The sequence below is a fragment of the Physeter macrocephalus genome, chromosome 2 (genome assembly GCF_002837175.3).
Source record: "Physeter macrocephalus isolate SW-GA chromosome 2, ASM283717v5, whole genome shotgun sequence".
NCBI lineage: Eukaryota > Metazoa > Chordata > Mammalia > Artiodactyla > Physeteridae > Physeter > Physeter macrocephalus.
In genome coordinates, this window is record NC_041215.1 from 128368456 (window position 1) to 128391148 (window position 22693).

The window sequence follows — 22693 nt, forward strand, 5'->3', positions numbered from 1 at the left end:
AGAATGGCCATCATCAAAAAATCGACAAACAATAAATGCTGGAGAGGGTGTGGAGAAAAGGGAACCCTCTTGCACTGTTGGTGGGAATGTAAATCGATACAGCCACTATGGAGAACAGTTTGGAGGTTCCTTAAAAAACTAAAAATAGAACTACCATATGACCCAGCAATCCCACTACTGGGCATATACCCTGAGAAAACCATAATTCAAAGAGAGTCATGTACCCCAATGTTCATTGCAGCACTATTTACAATAGCCAGGACATGGAAGCAACCTAAGTGTCCTTCGACAAATGAATGGATAAAGAAGATGTGGCACATATATACAGTGAAATATTACTCAGCCATAAAAATAAACGAAATTGAGTTATTTGTAGTCAGGTGGATGAACCTAGAGTCTGTCATACAGAGTGAACTAAGTCAGAAAGAGAAAAACAAATACCGTATGCTAACACATATATATGGAATCTAAAAAAAAAAGTTTTGAAGAACGTAGAGACAAGACAGGAACAAAGACACAGACGTAGAAAATGGACTTGAGGACCTGGGGAGGGGGAAGGGTAAGTTGGGACGAAGTGAGAGAGTGGCATAGGCTTACGTATACTACCAAATGTAAAATAGATAGCTAGTGGGAAGCAGCCACATAGCACAGGGAGATCAGCTCAGTGCTTTGTGACCACCTAGAGGGAGGGTGGGAGGGAGATGCAAGAGGGAGGGGATATGGGGATATATGTATACATATAGCTGATTCACTTTGTTGTACAGCAGAAACTGACACACCATTGTAAAGCAATTATACACCAATGAAGATGTTAAACAAATAAAAAAAAAATAAAAAATAAAGATAAATTTCTTTCCTAAGCACATTAGCTGTGTACATAAATTTTTATATGGTATGTTTTCCTTTTCATTCAATTAAAAATTTATTTTAATTTCCCTGTGACACTCTTTGACCAACTTATAATTTAGAAATATTTTCAAATTTTTTGGGGGTGTGGATTTCCCAGGAATCTTTTTGTTATTGATTTTTATTTTAATTCCATGTGGTCAGACAACATATTCTATATGAGTTTAATTCTTTTTAAATTTATTAAGACTTATTTTATGGCCTAATGGTTCATCTTGGTGAACGTTTCAAGTGTACTTGAAAAAAATGAATATTTTGCCATTTGGTGGCGTCCTTAATAGGACGTTAATTAGGTCCAGTTGATTGAGAATATTACTCAAGTCCTGTAGTATATCCTTATTGACTTTCTGTCTACTATTCTATCAGTTACTGAGAGAAGAGTGTGAAATTTCCAACTGTAACTGTGGATTTGTCTATTTCTCCTTCCAGCTTGATCTTATTTTGTTTCATGTAGTTTGGAGTTCTATTATTTAGGTGATTACATATACACATTTCCATGTCTTCTTAATGAATTGGCCCCTCTATCATTATAAAATATCCCTCTTTACTCCTGATAAAATTCCCCTGACAAAATTCCTTATCCTGAAGTTGATTCTATCTGATATTAATATAGCTACTCCATCATTCTTATGTTATTTCTTTTTCCATTCTTTTACTTTTAACCTATCGGTTATTTTATATTGGAAACACATTTCTTATAGATGGTTTATGGTAGGATTTTGCCTTTTTATTCAGCCTGACAATCTATGCTTCTTATTGGAGTGTTTTGATCATTAAAAAATTAATGTAATTATCAATATGCCTCGGTTTAAATTATTATCTATTTCTATTGGTCCCATTTATTCTTTGTTACTTTTTCCCTCTTTTCCTGCATTTCTCTGGATTAACTAAGTAATTTTTACCATTCCATTTTATCTCCAGTATTGACTTAGTGGCTTTTTGTTTTACTTTTTTAGTAGTTATCTCAGGGTTTACAGTATGCATCGTCAATTTGTTACAGTCAATTTTCAGATTACGTTATACAAATTCACTTAGAAAGGAAGACTTTTACACTTCCATTTCCTCTTCCTATCCTTTGTGCCGTAATTGACATATATTTCAGTCCCTCGTGTCATAAAGCAGTATTTTTTGTTTTAAATAATTATCTCTTAAAGAAATTTTAAAATTAACAAAATATTTTGTATTTACTATTTGTGGGATTCTTTGTTTCTTTGTGTACATCCAAGTTCCGATCAGCATTATTTTCCTTCAGCCTAAGAACGTCCGCTAACACTTCTTATTGTGCAAATCTCCTATTGGCATATTCTCTAAAATTCTGTTGTATAAAAATTACTAGTTAGATTTATTTTCTAAAATAGGCTTTATTTTTTTTTTGAGCAGTTTTAGGTTAACAGTAAAGTTAAGCAGAAAGAACAGAGAGTTTCCACATCCCCTGCCCACACGCGTACATAGCCTCCCCCACTACCAACATCCTGTACCAGAGGTGCATTTGTCACAACTAATAAACCGAAATCAATGCACCATTTTCACCCAAAGTCCACCATTTACATTAGGGTTCACTTTGGTGTTGTACATTTTATGGATTTAGACAAATGTATAATGACACGTATCCACCATTATAGTGTCATACAGAATAGGTTCACTGCCTTAAAAATCCTCTGTGCTCTACCTATTCATCCTTTCCTCCCTCCTAACCCCTTGCAGCCACTGATCTTTTCACTGGCTCCACAGTTTTGTCTTTTCCCAGAACGTCATATAGTTGGAATCATACAGTATGTAGCTTTTTCAGATTGGATTCTTTCACTAATAATGTGCATTTAAGTTTCCCCTATGTCTTTTCATGGCTTAATAGCTTATTTATTTTTAGTGCTGGATAACATTCTGTTGTCTGGATGTTCCAGAGTTTATTCATCTATTGAACTACTCAAGGAAGTCTTGGTTGTTTCCAAGTTTTGGCAATTATGAATAAACCTGCTATGAAATCTTGTGTGCAGGTGTTTTGTGTGGACATAAGTTTTCAACTCATTTGGGTAAATACCAAGAATCATGATTGCTGGATCATATAGTAAGAGTATGTTTATTTTTGTAAGAAACAGCCAGACTGTAATCCACAGTAGCGGTACTATTTTTGCATTCCCACCAGCAATGACTATGAGTCCCTGTTACTTCACATACTCACCAGCATTTTGTGTTGTCAGTGTTTTGGATTTTGGCCATTCTTATAGGTGTGTAGTTGTATCTTATTTTTGTTTTAATTTGCAATTGCCTAATGACATATGATATTGAGCATCTTTTCATATGCATATTTGCCATCTGTATATCTTCTTTGATGGGGATTCTGTTCAAGTCTTTTGCCACTGTAAATTTTGGATGACAGTCCTTTGTCAGATATGGTCTTGGGGAACATTTTCTCCCAGTCCACAGCTTGTCTTTTGGTCTCCTTGACAGTGTCTTTCACCAACAAGAAGTTTCTAATTTTAATGAAGTCCAGTTTATCAATTATTTCTATAGGTCATATCTTTGGTGTTGTATCTAAAAAGTCATTGCCAAAACCAAGGTAACCTAAATTTTCTCTTACATTCCTTTCTAGGAGTTTTATAGTTTTGCCTTTTACATGTAGGTCTATGATCTATTTTGAGTTAATTTTTGCTAATGGTGTTAGAGTTGTGTCTAGATTCATTCTTTGCATGTGGATGTCCAGTTGTTCCAGCACTGTTTGTTGAAAAAGCTATCTATTTTCTATTGTATTGCCTTTGATATTTTACCAAAGATCAGTTGACTATATTTATGTGGGTCTATCTCTGAGCTCTGTATTCTGTTCCAGTGACCTATTTATTTACCCTTTTACCAGTATCACAGTCTTGATTACTGTAAGGTTTGTAGTAAGTCTTGATGTCAGGTAGTGTCAGCCTGATTTTGTTTTTCTCCTTTAATATTCTGGTTATTCTGGGTCTTCTGACTCTCTGCATAAACTTTAGAATCATTTTATCAACATCCACAAAATAAGTTGCTGGGATTTTGAATGGGACTGCATTGACTAGAGATCAGATTAGAAAGAATTGGCATCTTGACAATATTGAGTCTTCCTATTCATGAATAGCCTTTATTTTTTACTAGGTAAAAAGCACTAGGTTGGGAGGTGTTTTTTTCCTTCAGCACAGTAAAGATGTCATTGTTTGTCTTTTAGTTTATATTTTTTGCGGTAGAAAGCTGCAACTTTTATTTTTGTTCTCCAGTATGTAAGGTTTCTTCTTCCTTAGGCTGCTTTTAAGACTATTCCTTTATCACTGGTTTTTAATAATTTGATTGTGATGTACACTGATGTGGTTTTCTTTTTGTCTGTTCTGCTTAGAGTTCATTGTACTTCCTGATTTATAAGTTTATCATTTTCATCAACTTTCATAATCATGTGTACTTTAAATTTTGAAGCATATGTATAATAGTTATTTAAAGTCTTTGTTGGCTAATTTCATCGTCTCTGTAATATCTAGGTATATTTATATTGAATAATTTTTGTCTCAGTCATGGGCGACATTTTTCTGCTTCCTTGAATGTGTAACATCTTTCAGCTTAACCGGACGTTAAGCTGAAAATTTATATTGTTGAGTGCCGAATTTTGTTGTCTTTCTTTAAAGACTATTGGACTCATTCTAGGTTAAATTAGCTTCAGTTCAGCCTGATTTTTCAATGCTTCTCTTCAAGTTTTGTTAGGGCAAGTTTAGATCAGTTTTTATTTTTCAGGGATAGTTTAGCCCTAATTCTATGGTATGATTTCTTTCAGGGTCTCTGCTAAATCCTGCTTATGTTTAACATGGTTTCTCCACCGTGGCTGGTTGGAGCTAAACTTTTCCTAGTCCTGTGTGAGCTTGTGGCATTGTTTAGCTTACAGCTTTCTAGCTTCATGGGGTTTCACCTATACATGCATGGCTTAGGGTTCAGTAACAGACTCGAGAGGATCCCTCTACAGACTTCTGGAGTTCTTTCTCTGATAGTGCCCTCCAATCTCTGAAGCTTCAACTGAGTGACCACTGAGTTCTGCTCAGATTTGTTTGTACTTCTTTCTGAAAAGGGAATCCAGGCAGAAAGTTGGACTATTATAAAGCTCACCATGTTTGTTTTCCTTATCTCAGAATGCTGCTTGCTGTGAAACGTCTGACAACAGTTGTTTCATGTATTTTGTCCACTTTTCTAGTTATTTACAGAGGGAGAACAAGTTCAGCTTCAGTTACTCCATCATGGGTGGAAACAGTAGTCCTTTCACATTTATCTTTTGTTACAGTTTTCTCTGCAGATATGCCATTAGAGTTTTGATTCCAATAATCTAATTTTAAATAATTATGTTTATATCTAGCAATGTTTAATTTCCATGATTATACTTATCTCTTGTAGTGATTAAATGACTTTTAACTCTACCTCATTCTATTTTGATTGCAGTTTTTCCCACTCCTGTTTTTATACCTTAATTTTTCAAATATTTAAAATATGTTATATTCTGTATCTAAGCATTCCCACATCTGCACTCTTTGCTAGTGATAATTCTACTTTGATATTTGTGAGTCTTGCTTATAGTGCCTTGATTCCCGTGTATCTTGAAATTTGAAGTTCTGAGCCCATATTTGATAGGCATTATCTATCGAAATCCTTTGAGACTTGGGATTAAATATCAAGGATTTATTTTTGCCTCTGCCAAGGTCTCACAGTGTTGTTAACCTAAGATTGTTTTAAGGTAATTTACCAGTTTGTGGTTTCCTACATCACGCAGATGGTGCAAATTAGAACCCCAAACATGCATTAAGGCAAGCTGTGTTTATAAATTCTCAGGGGGATTTCTCTTCTACTCTGAGCTCTACTCAGAAAGATATGTTTTCTTATCATGCCCTTTTTCTGGTGGGTGGACTAGTTTCTAGCTAGAACACCATAAGGCTAGAGACACAAGTCCTTCAATTTAATTCTTCATTTCGTTGGCACCCTTTCTCTCTTCCTTTAGGTCTTGGCTCAAATGCCAACATCCTGTCTTAAGTGGCCACTTCCCCCAAAAGGTAACTCTCTACCACATTACTCTTTTTATTCTCCTCTCATCACACTCTACATCACACACTTTTCCCAAGGTTTTTTCCATGCATCTTGTCTGTCTCTCGCACTGGTGTGTAGGAGCCATGGAAACAGACACTAAATCTCTATTTTCTTCTGTGCTTGCAGCCCCAAGGACAGTGTGTATCACAGGTGAGCATGCAAATATTTGTTGGATGAATAATTATTTTCCTTGAAGCAAATATAAATGCATACACAACATAAAATATATTTCTAAAAAAATCACGTTAGGTCAGTGAGCGCAACATGCGAGTGCTCAAAATTCTCAGTTTGGTGTTTATATCTTGTGGTCTCAAATTATCAAAAAGTTAGGTAATTGCTTTTCAAAAATCTCAGAGAAGGTGGCTGAGTAGAGAACACATCGCTGCTCAGCAGTAGGATAATATTTTCCCCCAAATCAAGAACTGGGTTAGCCTAAATCACCCTTAAGCTCCTTATAATCGATATAATTTGGTACCTGGACAAATGTGCTAGCCTAAAATACAATAGGTATTTCTATTTGGGCCTGCCATGATGAATTCTGAATTCTGTTTCAAATAACAAAAAAGTAAAAAAGTAAGAATGTGATTTTTATTGCATCATGTTGAGATTTTATGAAGTTTCTAGTAAGAATTATGAAAATGTCCCTCAGAGAATAGCCTAAAAATATCTTCAGGACATGACACCTCCCCACTTCCAAACAATCAAGAGTGCCTGTATCATTTCCCTCCCTCCTGTGTGTAAGAGGGTAGGAAGTCTTTCACAGGGAATTGAGTTCCATGTTTAGCTATTTTGACAGGTCAAATCCCCTGATAACAGCTCTGAGCTTAGAAAATGTGATCTAAATATAACTAATTTCCCCTTTTGCAAATCCTGAGAATTCTCTAGTTTTAATAAAATTCTCACACTGTTCATAACAGGTTTCTCTTGGGAAAAAGATCTCCTGGAATAAAGGCAACCATATACCTTAACCCCAAACAACAACCATAAGGTAAACATTCATTGAGTGTTTGTAATGGCCTAGGCACTGAGGTAAGGGCTTGTGTACATTTCTTTATTTAAACCTTAAGAATCTTCTTAGGATGTAATTATTACTATTATTCCTCCCCCAACAGGTGAGTAAACTGAGGCAGAGATCAGCAAAATTGCTTAGAGTGATGGTTTCGAGGTTCTTTAGTGGAGATCATGTTCCATAACAATTCTTTATATTGCTCCACAAAGAAAAATATATTCAATACTTAGTCCTTATGTTCTGGAAAAAGATTCAGCTCTCAAATTTCTAAGGCTGATGATGTTGTTTTGCACTTATGCTACCATGGTATACCATGCATCTAAAGGGCCAGCTCTGTGGGACATGGTGTCCTTGCAAAGACCTTTGGAATAAGACAAAAAAAGAAAAACTTGAGAGACCCTGGAGAAAAATGATACCAAAATATTTAATGTCAGATTCCAATATTAAAATTTATTTACATTTAACTGTTTTCAAATGGACAAGTTGATGTAATTTTCTTATTTTGCTTGAAAATTGCCATGAATTAATTTCAGAAGGTAGCATTCTATGGGAGATTCATTGTAATGGGGAGAATGATACCTCATTTCTTCTGTTATATACATAAATCGAATTTGTTTTAGAGATTTTTTAAAAAACCTTCCATCTTTCTATTATAAGTGCATAGTAACCCAGGGAGGTCAATTACTATCTCAGAAATTCAGTTCTTGCATCAGTAAGTCCCTAAGATTTAGAATAAATACTAATTAAGATGCAAACTCCAGTCCCATGCACCCTATCTCGTCTAAGAGGTCATTGACTCACCTAGGGTTTTGGCAGGAACTCACAGTAGTGTCTCCACCCCTCGCCACGTGTGGGACCTTTTCTTCTTTGAAACACTCTTCTGCTTCCTCTAGGGGGCTGCGTTTGGAAAGGACGTGTTCAGGTTCCCCAACACATTCTTCTCTCTGATCAGTTTCGATCTGAATTAAAGGCACTTCCCTTGAGCAAAGTGATTGCCTGGTGTGGCTTAGAAGGACAGCATCCCGGCACGAGGAAGTTTCCTTTCTAGAATCTAAACTGCTGTGATTTGCAAGAGGCGCAGCTTTGCTTGGAGACGACATTGGGGGATGTTTGCTTTCAGTAATGGAGTTTTTCCTCGGGTAATCAACAGACTCCTGAACAAGCAGAGCTGGCCCACTTTGCACTCTGCTCGAAGCCAATCTGCTCGCACACTTCTCCACCTGCGAGGAAGAGCCACCGGAAGCAGCCTCAGCATCAGCTGCCCGGGCGTCGTCCACTATAATTTTGTTCTTCCGCATGAGGGCTTCGATTGAGTTTGCCCACGTCTCGTGAATTAACATGTTTGTGATCTGGTCGACCCCACCTTTCCGATACAAGCAAGAGTCAGATTTGCAGAGACCCGATGAGGAAGCGCTACTGACCTGCTGTACGCTGAGGAAATCTTGCTGGCTGTTTTGAGCAAAGCCATCTAAGGAGTTGGCCTTGATGGGTACGTTCACCGTCAGCCTGGCGCCCAGGGATCTGCTGCTGGGCATGGATGACTGTCTGTAACACACCGGGGATCGCAGAGAAGGCGACAGCAAGCCCGTCGTCCAGTCCTGGCTGCTTCGTCCGGAGGAGGCGCCGTCTTTGCCCTCTCGTTCAGTGCCCCTCAACATGTACCTATAGAACTCCTCGGTGATGCTCTCGGTGCTGGACTGCTTTGAGGGACAGCTTGGCCTCACACCGAGGTGGTCATTTTTCCGGCAGGCCTGTTGCATAGCTGAGTTCAGAATGCTGCCGGCATTCTTGCCGGCGTAGTAATCCAGCAGTAACTCAAACCCTCTTCCTTCATTTTCCATCTGGTTCACCATGAACCTGGAAAACTCATCGGTGATGCTCTCACAGCTCGACTGCTTGGAGACGGAGCTGGCCCTGCTAACTGGCTGGCTTAGGGTACTCATTAAACCCAGGCTGTTCACATACGCCCTGGCGTTAGCGTCCTCCTCTGGAATGCTCTCACAGCTGGAGGCCTTCAGCCGGTTCCACCTGTCTCCGCTGAGTAACCGACTCCGAGGATAGCTCTGGGCTTGCCAGACACCGTCCACCATACAGAACTCTGTGAGGTTCATGATCTTGGCTGCCACTTCGTCTGCGAAAATATTCACAGAATCTGGGACGTCCTCAAGGTTCATCGACTCGTCCACAACCCTGTTCATCAGCTTCTCTTTAAGCTCCGGGTGCTCATCTGTTTTCCTCTTGATCTCGCTGAGTCGTGGTGGCTTGTGTTTCCTCACGGCGGCCCCACCGGCCTGGCTCTCTTTCTTCCTCTTCAAGGATCGGCAGGATACGTTGGGGGTAACCAGAAACTCATTCCCTCTTTTCCATGCGCAGAACCAGGGTTGTCTTCCATTGGAGTTGTCAAGGCAGATCGCTGCTATTTCAGTTGCCATGGAAACAATGGTCTCTGCTAATTCTTCCGCAAAGTCTGCAATGCAGTGTATGTCTGGGTGTTTTGCCGGTAGCAGGGATTGAGCAGGAAGCAGCAAATCATTCCCTAACAAAGACAGGTTAACCTGAACGTCATTGTTTAGAGGTGAGGCACAATTGTACTTCTCTTGAGCATTTGGATTGATGCTGTCCTCAGCATCCTGGGAACTGATGCTGTACTTGTCAACGGTTGGTGTCATCTCTCCCTCTGAAGGGGCTCTGCGTTCGTCCTCATTGTGACTGGATGGTTGATGAGGGTTTTTTGTATCCTCTTCCGCCATTCCTTTCGGATACATTTCCGTGGGGGATGTTTGAACAGACACTCTGGGAATATAGGACGATTCAGATTGCAGTGTGGGGTTCTGGAAGAGGCCTGGCTTCTCTGGGCCCTTGCTGTCTTGCTTTGGATGCTCATCATCTACAAGATCATTGATAACAAGACTGGTGCGATGCAGGTTGCGAAGTGGATGGCTGCTGGAGTAGTCAGTGGCTTTTGTCCATGCTTGACAAGTGGCCTGATCAGTTGGCTGGAAGTCGAGTTCCGTTTCCCTCCATCTGATGGTCTCCTCAGAAAGGATGGTGGGACATTCACCGAGCTGTACAAGGTGGCTCATCTTCTTGAAAGTGAAGCGTATCACGTTGAAGAGCAGCTGATTTGTACTCTCCATTAAGGTGTCCAGGGTTTCAGATGAGTGCCTGCCATCGCTGGGGTCCATTATTTTATTTCTCTGGTGAACTTCGTCAATGGAATGCTTCAGGATAACATTAGACAGGGTCTGTGCCAGTTCATTCCCAAGGACATTTTCTGAGCACAAGGACTGAGGCTTTGAAACAGTTTCTATGATTCTCCTATTCATTGACTCCATGAGGTCTCCAATGCTGCTGTAGGCATTAGGTCTTGTTAAGACCCGAGTGGCCTCCTTGAGCAATGCCTCTGCAATGGCTTCATTCCCCAGCTCCATGTCCTTCTCGGTCCCTGAGCCACAAAGTGGGGGGACTGCTGCAGAAACCTCAGCTGCAGACAAGAAGCCACTGGAAGCCATAGGGCACTTCGCCTCTCCTGTTTCACCCAGGCCACAGACAGCGACAGCACTTGCCACCTGAGTCATGCCACACAGAGCAGATGGAAAGGAATATTTGGTGATGGAGTGTTCCTTGAATACTTGAGATGACTGAGTTTGCACTGGTTCATTTCCTCCCAGTGGATGGTTTGAAACCAGGGATTCTTGCTCCATTTTGAATCTTTCTGTGGCCTGTGGACTGGAAATGGTTCCAATCACAGTGGCTGCACAAGCTAATGCTACTTCTAGAGCGCTCTGGGGGTGTTTGCTGGAGTTCTCTCCAGAGACGATGCCTGAAGTTTCCAGTGAGACTTCTGTCTTGGGCCAAGAGGAGATACCTGGCTCAGGGCCAGCATCGCTGCCTTCTGGACTCTGAACAATGACAATTTTGGGGAGCTCATTCCGTGACCGAGGGACCACGATATCTTCTGTGGAGCAACCACTGGGGAGCAGTGCACTTCCTAGAGAAGCACTGACTGCAGCTTCCTGGGGTAGTGTAGGCTGAGACTGAGACAATCGAATAAATGCATCTTGCAGCACAGATTCTGCTAAATTCATAGCATACTCGCCGGTTGTGGCTTCTCCATCTTTTCTGGGCAGAATAGAGTTTGTGCCATCTTCATGGTCTCCTGGGTCTAAACTGCTGTCATGCTCAGAGAAAGTGCCACATGCAGAAGGTCCCTCTCTCTTAACCATCCTTGAGAAATAAGCATTGCCTGGAATACATAGTGCCTGTGATTTTCCCTCTTGACCTTTAACATTTTCTGAAGAATAATAATTTGTGGTTGGCTTATCATTCCCCACAACTTCACCTTTCCACTCTGATGGCTTGGTTGAGGGATCTAGACTCTGCAAACTTGTATCTTCTGCCACTTGTCCCAGAGATCCTTCTGTTTTAATCAATGGTGTATGATATTTGCTAACATATTTATCTTCCAAAGCATAAAGTAACTTTTCCTTTTTGTAATTCCATTCCTCCTGAGTGGCTTCCTTTGGCTTTTTATTTTCCAAAGCATTGTCTGAGACATTTATAGTTTCATAACCTAGTGAAGAGAAAATGAGGGCCACTATTACTTTTTATATATTTATTTATTTTCTTTTTTAAGACTTCATTTTTTAAAGAGCAGTTTTAGGTTAAAATTGAGACAATATACAGAGATTTCTCATATATCCCCTGCTTCCACACGTGTATAGATTTCTCTATTATGAACTTCTCCCGCAAGAGTGGTACATTTGTTACAAGTGAAAAACCCATAATAACACATCATAATCACCCAGAGCCCACACTTACCTTAGGGTTCATTCTTGGTGTTGTACATTCTATGGGTTTAGACAGGTATAATGGCATATGTCCATCATTATGGTATTGTGCTCGTTTCACTGGCCAAAATATCCTCTGTGCCCCACCTATTTATCCCTTCAACTACCATCTGCACCCTTGCCAAACTCCTGGCAACCACTGATCTGTTTTACTGTATCCATAGTTTTGCTTTTTCCAGAATACAGGCTTTTCAGATTGGCTTATTTCAGTTACTAATATGCATTTAATTTTCCTTCCTATCTTTTCATGAATAGCTTGTTTCTTTTAAGGGCTGTATAATATACCTGCTATTACATTATAGATAGCAGGTTTCCACGAGTCTAAAATAACATTTAATTCCTAAAGATGCCGTAAAGAATCAGATATCTTTATTTTTTTAAATAGCATTTTGAATGTTTCTTTAAGAAAAATGAATCCGAAAAGTCTTTTGAGTTTCTTTGTGCAATGTCACTCAACAAAATGGCTTTCAATGCGGGGTACAGATGCGAGTGCTAGCTAGAGTGCGGGAGGGCATTTGGGAGCTGAGGGCTGGTCACCACGTTTCAGGGAGAAAGTAACACAGACAATTGTGTCTTGAAGCTTCCCAGTGGGTACAGGAGGAGAAGGGAGGATGTTCAGGTCACCTAAGTCATGGCCTTGTTGAAAGAGTTATTCTAAAGTTGGCATAGGATTTGCCCCAAGGACAGTGGCCACAGCATCTAGGGTATCCCTTCCTCTGTGGGGAAGAGTAACCCATTGTTCACTGAGCTACAGACGTAGACGTAGAGAACGGACCTGTGGACACGGAGGGGAAGGGGAGGGTAGGACGAATTGAGAGATTAGGATTGACATGTTACACTACCATGTGTAAAATAGATAGCCAGTGGGAACATGCTATAAAGCACAGGAAGCTCAGCTCGGTGCTCTGTGGCCACCTGGAGGGGTGGGATAGGGAGGGTGGGAGGGAGGGAGACACAAGAGGGAGGGGATATGGGGATATATGTGTACATATAGCTGATTCACTTCATTGTACAGCAGAAACTAACACAACATTGTAAAGCAATTATACTCCAATTAAAAAAAAAAGAATGAATAAGTGAAAGCTAAGTACTTTCCTGGGTTATTTCCTTCTGTGCTGACCACAATAATAGTTAAATATAATAAATAACTATGGTTAAATAATATATATAACAAACATATGGTTAAATATAATAAATATAATAGTGCTAAGAGCACTGCTATATTCCCAAATTGTGGACAAGGAAACTGGGGCTCAAAGAGACTGGAGAACTGCCCCCAGGTTTCACAGCCTCAAAGAGGCAGTGCCAGGATTCAGGTCAATCTAACTCAGTTTCAACTAATACATGGCTTTAATGGAAAACTAAGGGCCATTAACTTTCCTCCAAGTGATAGTCTCCATCTCTTGGCAGGCAGGAGGATTTTGTTTTAAAACACTCAGATTTCCTTCAGCAACCCTAAGGCATCTTTAGGGAGAATGGGGCCATCTAACCATTCAATCTGTTAAAGTGCCTCCGTCAGCATCCCCACTAGTGTTTTCTTATTCTCTCTCCCTCTTTAAACTCCTTAAGTGAAGATTGACTGTGATGTGTCAGCCAAACTGATGTGGCCTGAAACTTTTCCGAAATTTAACCCAGACATTTTTACAAGGTGACTGATTTCAGGATGCACGTTCATTTTATTGGAAAGTTCTCACCGTTCCTATATTCTTCTACATCACTTTCCTCCTCCAAGTGCTCGGATGCGGTAAGAAAGTCTTCTTCCATTGAAGACAAGGAACAGTTCGTGTCATCCTCCACTTTTAAGATGTTTGTTTCCAGGGGGAGCTGCCGCTCCTGCACCAGTTCCAGACCGATCAAAAATTTGTTGATTTCAAAGATGATGCAATTGGTGCTGTTTGGTCTGTTCCCTCTTGCACACTGGACCAAGCAGATATCTGACAACCAAGGACACTAAAAGCAGAGAGAGAAAAAGGCATTTGTTAAAAGAGAAAATATAAAACCATTCCCTCTCACCTTTCTTCTTCTATCAATCTCTCCTGTTAGAAGGAATGGGGACCTTTAAAATATTTGGAATATTTTCTGGGCTTTTATTGATGAACTGCTTGAAAAATATTCAAGTGGTGCTTGGGAACACAGGGTACCCTGGAGAAAGTTTGACTTAGTGGAAAATAGACTAATTATATCACATATTTTTGTTCTCTCCTGTCAAAGCAAAAATTGCCCTGGGTAACATTTACCAGGCACTGAAGACCTTATTCAAAGTTATTAAAATAGGAGAGAGAGAGGCCAGAACTGAGTTGGAGCACAACTCCACTGAAACAAAAGGCAATTGGGTTTTTAAGAGCTGGCATAGGAGGACTGACATCCATCTGTGTTTGGTAAGGAAAAGTAAACTTTCTTGTATCTTCATGGCTGGAGGTAGTCTCGCAAATTGGAGCAAAGTGCCCGCAGAAGTTAGGCTCCCGCCCTTCCACAGAGACAGGGACACTAGCTTCGCTGATGGTTACATCTCAAAGAGATGGGTCCTAGGTCCTTCAGAAAGACATTCTTGGGTTGTAAAACTGGCAAAAGGCTTTTAAACAATTTACATCTCAGTAGGGCAGAGAAGCAATTTATAATGATAAGTTTTCTAAAGTAAATGTTCTGAGAAAAGGGAAGTTTAGGGCCTGGAGTCAGGAGGAAGGCTGTCTAAAGTTTAATCAAGCTGAGGGGAAAGTTAAGGCCGTCTTGGGCACCCCTCCTGATTAAATTGAATCTCACGTTCTCAGATCAATATCTTTTTCTGCCTCGGTGATATTCAGTACAACCTCTGCCGGTATTTCAGACGGATTGCCGGTATTTTCTCAATTACAGTTAAACTTTATAATTTGTATTGTTCATCTGAAGAAGCAGCCAAAATGAGATTTAAAGAAATCCCCTGGAAGTGAACGAATTCTGTCTAAAGGATGGGCATATGGGGACAGCAGTGAAGGAGGTCAAATCGTTGGCTGGTGTCCCACCGAGACCTGTTAATTCTGTTCAGTTCCAGGGTTACAGACCATCTCCCTAGTCTCTGCTACACATTTTCACTATTCATAGTGTTATTCATTAGAATAGCAGTGAAAAAAAGTTTCAACTGCCCACGAACAGATTACTAGTAAGTCACAGACATGTCTTGTGCATTGGGGTTTTCATTTTTTGTAAGAGGAACAATTCGCTGATTTATAGTAATTTTTAAGAGAAAATTATTTGAACGGAAACAACAGTTAGTGGACAAAGGGAAGCAAAATAAACTTATCTCAAATGGAATTCAAAGTGTTTGGGAATATTTTATGTCCAAATGGGATTATTTAAAACATGCTGACTGTGGTTGGAGTTACTTAGGTCTCATCCTAGTTAACTTGACATTGTAGAATCCTTGAGTCTGAATGTATGTGTGTGTGTGAGTGGTGAGGGTGTGTGTATGCAGAGGAGCACAGAGGAGATACACATTTATATTGTATCTCTGGAGTATATCTTTTTCTGACATACATATCATCTATCAATCTCTTTGATGGCAGATTATAATTAGAGTCATTCTAGGACAGGTGATTATACAATGAAAAATTCAGTAAATCTCTCAGGGTCCAGGGATCCCTAGGGGGCTCTGTGCTTATGTGATTAGGTCTGTTCTCAAGGAACGCGGTCCATAGTCTTGCTTTTCAAAGCAAGATTTGTACTAGCAGCCTAGTTGTGTACCAGCAGCCTGAGCATCACCTGGGAGCTCGTTACAAGTGTATAATCTCAGACTCCACCCCAGACCTACTAAATCAGAATCTGCATTTTCAAAGAATCTTTTGGTGATTCCAACACTCATTAACATTTGCGAAGTATTGGTCTATACCTTTTATGAAATTCACGAAGGATCTGTGGTCCCCTCAATGGTGAGGACCCACTGCTATAAGGTAATGAGAGCTGGCTTGATTAATTTTCTTCCCACTGAATTCAGACAGAATATACTAAAGTGAAATTTGATAGATACTTTCTGAGTGCCTAGTATATGCAAGGTATGCTGGAAGGTACAAACAGGAATCAGATAATTACTCTGGGGGATGGGGCATAACATACTCCCAGTAGATCAGACACGAATAAAAATAAAGTTGAACCGTAAGAAGGTGTCAGATTTGCAGGTCAAAGTTATCGCATATTGTCATTTCATATCATTTAGACTCAATATAAATAACAAAACGAAATGGGGTAGGAATCAAAAGAAATGTTAACACAGCAACATGAGCAGTTAAGTAATACTTCAAGACGGACTTAGGGAAAGGTTGTTTTTAAACATTCAATGTTACACCGCTGTGGTACCCTTAGGAAGAAAATGTATTTTCTTTACAATCTTCTTGAAAGTAAATAAACATCCTGAGAGTCTTAGGCAAATGACGGCAAACAACAGAGCCTGTAAAATAATGGCAGATATTATTATATAATTTTTACGATAGTCCACTAGGTGTTTGCTTATCTTATTACCTTTAATGCAAACAATTTTCTATGAGGTGGCTGGTGCTACCGCTCTGTTACAGATGAGAAATCAGAAGCACAGAAAGGCTAAACGGATGCTTTCAAAGTCACAGAAATATAACGTGGAAGAGCCAGCAATGCAATCCAGGTCTGCTGGGTTCCAATTCCTGTGTTCTTTCCAACTGCCCTCATGGAGAGTTTAATTAGAAATCCTTACTAACAGGCCTGGTGCAGAAACCACTCTTAAAACTAAGCTTTGAAAATTGCTGTTGGTTATCATGGTTTTGCCTAGTATAAAGAGAGGGTACTTAGAGCTGTTTCTGTATTCTCTTTTCAAACAATTCACTTTCTCACTAAGGAAATGTGTTATTAGATTGACCGGGAAGAATTTTGTTCTAGGTTTGATGATGTGCAGATTGTAACAGACTGTGTGTAGAGTTTCATTAAGTATCTGGAGTACAGCAAGAAATAGTGGGTGGACCTCTGAATTTTTTGATATTTTGAAGGATTAAAGAATAAAAGAAGATTTAAAAACGTTCCAGCAAAACTAAAACCCAAGGAAGAGCAATTTAGAGGAAAACAAATGCTCATCATTTTAAACTGTAGCTATTCACTATCAACATATCTTATTTGAGAAAATTTGTGATCTTTTATACAGTATGTCTTTAGAAATCTTTTATGTGTTTTTCTGTAAATTGGTTAAACAATTTAAAATTTTAAAGTTTTCTTCAGCGTTATAACGGTATATCTAATAATAATGAACATTAGTAGATTGATCATAATAGTATTTTAAATTCTACTTTATTTTCAGTAATATTCTTTTATTCTGGGAACTTCATTTTTGGGCCTAGGAAACTCCATTTCCATCTTTGGGGCTGCTATCCTATATTTATTATCTTGGCTGGTTTGATATATCCTAAGAAATAAATAGTATCCGGAAAGAAGAAATCGTGCAATTCTAGGACCACGAGGTATGAATTAGATTTTTGCTATTGTTCCTGAAAGAGAAGACAGTTCTGTTTTTGATTATCCAGTAGATTTGTAGAAAACCAAGCTAACCAACCGATGTCTAGTGTGTCTGCTTTAGTTTAAGTGAACTCAGCACCATAAACTTGAGAAGAAAACATATGTCAGGAGTTGATGTAAGGGAAACTCTGTCAAGCTATGAGGGGCAATATTGTCGAGAAATACAAGTAAAGCCTATTCGTGAATACAAGGACATTTTTGATTCTTATGCTATGGGAGTCTATGTATAGCATCTATTTGGGTCCTGTACTGATTTGTGTCAAGAGCTGACCACAGATAACTTATTACTAGTGAATAGGTTATCAAGAGCTTATATTTCTTACCTGTGAAACTTCAAAATCTGCCTGGAGATTTCCAGATGTTAACCCACTTAGGAGGACAATTTCATTTTCTTTTGGCTTTTGGACATTCATGGAGCTTATAAGTTTTGGAAGATCTGGTGAGACATTGCCCAATTTCTGTAGAACAAGAATCTTTATTAGCTTAGATGTTTTATTTTCACTTCCAAAATACTACCCCCAAATTATTTTACTTGCAAAAATAATATACTCAGTAACAATTCATAATATAGATTACTTAATCTACTAAGATTACTACTAGAAGAGATTGTATAAAATTGAAGCATAAGATTTAGATGGGAATAGAAAATTTCCTAAACATAAAGATTTAAACATTTTTTACCTCTAAGTTTTCCGAAGTAAACACTTAATGATTATTGTGACACCACAGTTATACATGATAGTTTGGGAACTTTTTCCTTTTAAATCCTTGAGTAAGAAACCCATTAACTAATAACCATGTGTTCTAATAAAGTCAATCATAATATTAATAATAAAATCATTGCTAACATTGATTTTTCTGTATGTATTGATTACAAGGCACCATATTAAGGACTGTACATATGTTACATTACTACCTTGAATCACTGCAACACCCCTATATGGATTGTACCACTATTACTTTCCTTTCACACATAAGTAGCCTGAGATCCAGAGAAGATGAGATGAGTTCCTTGAACACCTTTATGTAGCTTAATCAGTTTACGTATACCCTTAGGCACAGCAGAAGGCGGTCTCAAATCACACCTAAGTTCGTTAGATACAATGTTCTATTTTTTTCTTTTTGCTTTAGTCTTTTATTGTGGCAGACATATATACTTAATTTTCTTTTACATATCAAACAAAAGAATATCAAAACCTGAGAACACAAGCAGGGAATACTAAGAGATTCATACACAGCACAGATTAATTAGAAATACACATCTACAAATGCATTTTATAGATTCTAAAAATGTGATTTTCATAATATTACCAAATATCCATTTCTCATATATTTAAAAATTAATATCTGTCATCTATTTGCCTATTTAAATACTGTAATAGCTGTCCCAATGATCACTGCTGAAACAGTTTTGTTTCCATGAAGATCACACTAATCAGAGAAACGACTAGGAAAAAATGCTGTTAAGTTATAATGCGTCTTTTCTATGTCATAAAGTTCGATGGAAACACAGTTCTTAAGATGCCAATTGCTTTGGTCCTTCCTGCTCTCTCTTTGATGTACTCTGCACCGTAATTCCATCAAATGAAATTATGGGTACAATTTCTTTTGAAGATCTCTCCAGTACTACACAGATGAGTGATATTTTGGAGCTCAGTGGAAGTCAATAATAAATAATCTGTACGGGCAACTGAGCCGGAGAAGCTTCAGGTGCAGCATTGTCAAGAAAAGAACATTGCGGGAGTAACTGAGTAACTGCAGGTCTACCATACTGTGATAATCAAGTGGCAAATGGTGTGCTATTATGCATTAAAGACTGTTACACCAAATAGTGAAATCAAACCATCTTCAGCTTTGGGAATGAATCCTTCCCACTACCCACAGGCTCTAGTTCCGAAGGATTGAGCGGGGCCTTCAAGTTGTTGCATGTTGTCAAGGATTTACATCAGGATCTTACAACCTTGGATGAGCTTGGAATATTTAGCTGAGGCAGAGTGCAAAAAGTTTGAGTCCCAGATGAGTGTAGGGCTAGGAAACTGAGATTAGATATAAAACATTTGATGGAAGCAGCAGGAAGGAGCAAACCAGAGGGAAGAGCTAGCTGGTATCAAGCGGGTTTTGCAAAAACCTTGGAAAAGTCATCACAGACAGAGTGTTGGAGAGTGGAGAAGGGGAGAGTAGAAAAGCCACTTCTAGGCGCTGGCAGGCAGGGGAAAGCACCTGTCTACTGGGGAAGGCAAGTTTCACAAATATAAGGAGGGCAAACTGTGTAGGAAAGGGGTCAGGGAGATGGGCTGTGATGAAACCACCTAAGTAAAGAGTCTCCTACAAAGTGAGCACCATTTAAGTGGACTCATGTTAGTTCTCTCGTCGGTACAGCGAGTCCTTGAAGTGAGTTCCCAGAGAGCCCAGTTCCCAGCGCTACCTGCTGCAGGTGCTGTGTACTGCATGCATCCTTGTTCACATCCAGGTTCACAAAGCAGACCTGGGAAAGAGGGCAAATATTGTCAATTAAGTGAAAAACCTGACAGTCATTTTTGAAGAAAGCAGGAATTAGTTTGGGGCAAATGGTTAGGGAGTCGTACATATTTTGTAGAGTTGATCTGGCCTAGAAACAGCCATCTTACCTTCGGGCGTCTGCACCCAATTCCTACTCACAGCTCCAACTGATCCCACCAAATGCCTTCCGTCTTTCATGGCCCGACAAACAAAACAAAGCCCCTGTGTAGAGAACCAGTGTAACAGTCCCAAGAAAATCTTCAGGTTTATAACGTGTTGTCAAATCTCATGAAATAGGAAAAAGACTTGTAATACTCTCAAGCTCTGTTTATAATTGCAACAAACACTTCTTGCTATTTCCCTCTTTCGTCTTATTTCCTGCTCCCTTTCTCCACCCACTTTTCATATCATGTACAACCAATGGATTTCTCTGTCTCATTGTTTTAGTTAATTTTAATGTATTTCATCTTGTTGTAGAGTTTGCCTCTTCTGTAGCTATCTTAAATAAGTGTTTGAATACGTAAGAGTATGCAAACAACAGCTGCAAGATTAAATAATAATTCAGAGCAACAGGAAAAGAATTGTACAATTTAAACACATCACATAGATTAAACAAACCACCATGGGCATTCAGATGGGAATGGTGAGAAGAAAATTTTAAGAAAATTTGCAAAGAGACGAGATACGTTTTTGAGAGGTGAATAGGATTTTGGTGGGTAAGGAAAGAGGCTGACGTCCCTGGGAGGTCAGATAGTATGAGTAATATTTGGAGGTAGGAAAGTGCAATGCACTGTAAAGAAGCAGGGAGAGAGTCTGGTTGCAGCAAAGTCCTGGAGAAGGAAAAGTGTTAGAAATAAGGTCTTGGAAGGTTCATGTTAAATGAGGTCATGCAAATGAAGTTTTACAATATTTTACTAAAAATCATTCAAAGGTTTTTATTCCTAACATGTTGATTTGATCATACAAAACCGGATGAGAACATTAATTATCTGGGTATTTAGTCAGACGGTTGGACTTAAGTAGATGCCTGCAAGCATACGGGGGCTTCTGATTTCAGTTAGTCGTTTGAGGTCATGGTTTCTTAGAGTCCATTCTTTTTCTTTTTGAGGGAAAAAGAACCATAATTGAAAGATTTTGGAAAAGGCCTTAAAAACTAAAATAGTTATATACTGCTGAAGTGTAAAGATCTCTACTGTCTCATCCCAAGTATTGGGAGATTTCTTCAAGTTTCCTGGGCTCAAGATATCTTTGCAGTGCATCCTACAGTATTTGCTTCTTAAGAATAACTCGATGGTCATTTGGAGCAAGGAAGGGCATGAAATGCCACCCTCACTCTCATTCAGAGGTTCTCTTCTTTTGGGTTACTAAGATGGGTAAACAGGGAGGATTTGGGCCTGAGTCCTTTTGCAGACAATGCAGATGGAAGCATAAATTGTAGGTGATGCTTGAAAGGGGTTCAGGATCTAGCGGAGTCTGAGAATATTCATATAATGATAGTAGCTTTGCCCTTGGAAAATTGGCTCAATATCCATTAGTACTCAGGGACTTTTCTTTACATGCAGCTGGGATGACAGTTATTGAACTGATTAGGCAATTTTCCATTCACCTTAAAGAAAGGTGCATTACCTGGCCCCTGGGCATCACAAAGCTCTATTATCTTATTTCCCAGTGGAAGAGGGCAAAGCAGAGAGACCAAAGAAAAGCATCTATCATAACCATTTATCTGCCCTCCGATATTGTCTTTAGTTTCAGAAGATGAACAATTTTTTCATTAATTTTCTGCTACAATGTGAAACTCTACCTATATTTGGAGGAAACCGTCCATACTTGCTAGCTGGGTCAAGATCAAAACAAAGCAAGACATAAACCAACCACTTGCTTATATTTAGTCTGTATATACTTCTGCATCTCAGTGGTAGGGGAGGTTTTTAGGGCCTGATGTACATCCAATTTTAGGAGACCTTCCTTTAGAAAAAGAATGATGAAATTCTAAATTCTAGATTAGATGTGAAAGTGAATATTTATCTATTTAGAAGGAGAAAAGAAATCACAAAAAAATCTCAAATTTAAAAAGACTGACAACAGAAAGCCCAGAGAAAAACCCACACACATATTGTCACCTTATCTTTGATAAAGGAGGCAAGAATATACAATGGAGAAAAGACAGCCTCTTCAACAAGTGGTGCTGGGAAAAGTGGACAGTTACATGTAAAAGAATGAAATTAGAACACTCCCTAACACCATACACAAAAATAAACTCGGAAATAAAAACAAAAATAAACAAATGGGACCTAATGAAACTTAAAAGCTTTTGTACAGCAAAGGAAACCATAAACAAGATGAAAAGACAACCCTCCGAGTGGGAGAAAATATTTGCCAATGAAGCAACTGACAAAGGATTAATCTCCAAAATTTACAAGCAGCTCATGCAGCTCAATATCAAAAAAACAAAAACCCAATCCAAAAATGGGCAGAAGACCTAAATAGACATTTCTCCAAAGAAGATATACAGATTGCCAACAAACACATGAAAGGATGTTCAACATCACTGATCATTAGAGAAATGCAAATCAAAGCTACAATGTGATATCACCTCACACCTGTCAGAACGGCCGTCATCAAAAAACTGACAAACAATAAATGCTGGAGAGGGTGTGGAGAAAAGGGAACCCTCATACACTGCTGGTGGGAATGTAAATTGATACAGCCACTATGGAGAACAGTTTGGAGGTTCCTTAAAAAACTAAAAATAGAACTACCATATGACCCAGCAATCCCAATACTGGGCATATACCCTGAGAAAACCGTAATTCAAAAAGAGTCATGTACCACAATGTTCATTGCAGCACTA

The 22693-nt window shown here is 39.1% G+C and overlaps 1 protein-coding gene across 1 annotated transcript in view; it reads right to left on the bottom strand.

Moving 5' to 3' along the window:
* SPHKAP (SPHK1 interactor, AKAP domain containing) overlaps window positions 1-22693 on the bottom strand; it is a 115553-nt gene that overhangs the window by 19388 nt on the left and 73472 nt on the right. The window contains exons 3-6 of the mRNA XM_007100863.2: window positions 19769-19828; window positions 17667-17801; window positions 13533-13788; window positions 7790-11561 (exon numbers count right to left, since the gene is read on the bottom strand). Of these exons, the coding sequence (XP_007100925.2) occupies window positions 7790-11561; window positions 13533-13788; window positions 17667-17801; window positions 19769-19828 (4223 nt within the window). The remainder of the gene's footprint in view (window positions 1-7789; window positions 11562-13532; window positions 13789-17666; window positions 17802-19768; window positions 19829-22693) is intronic.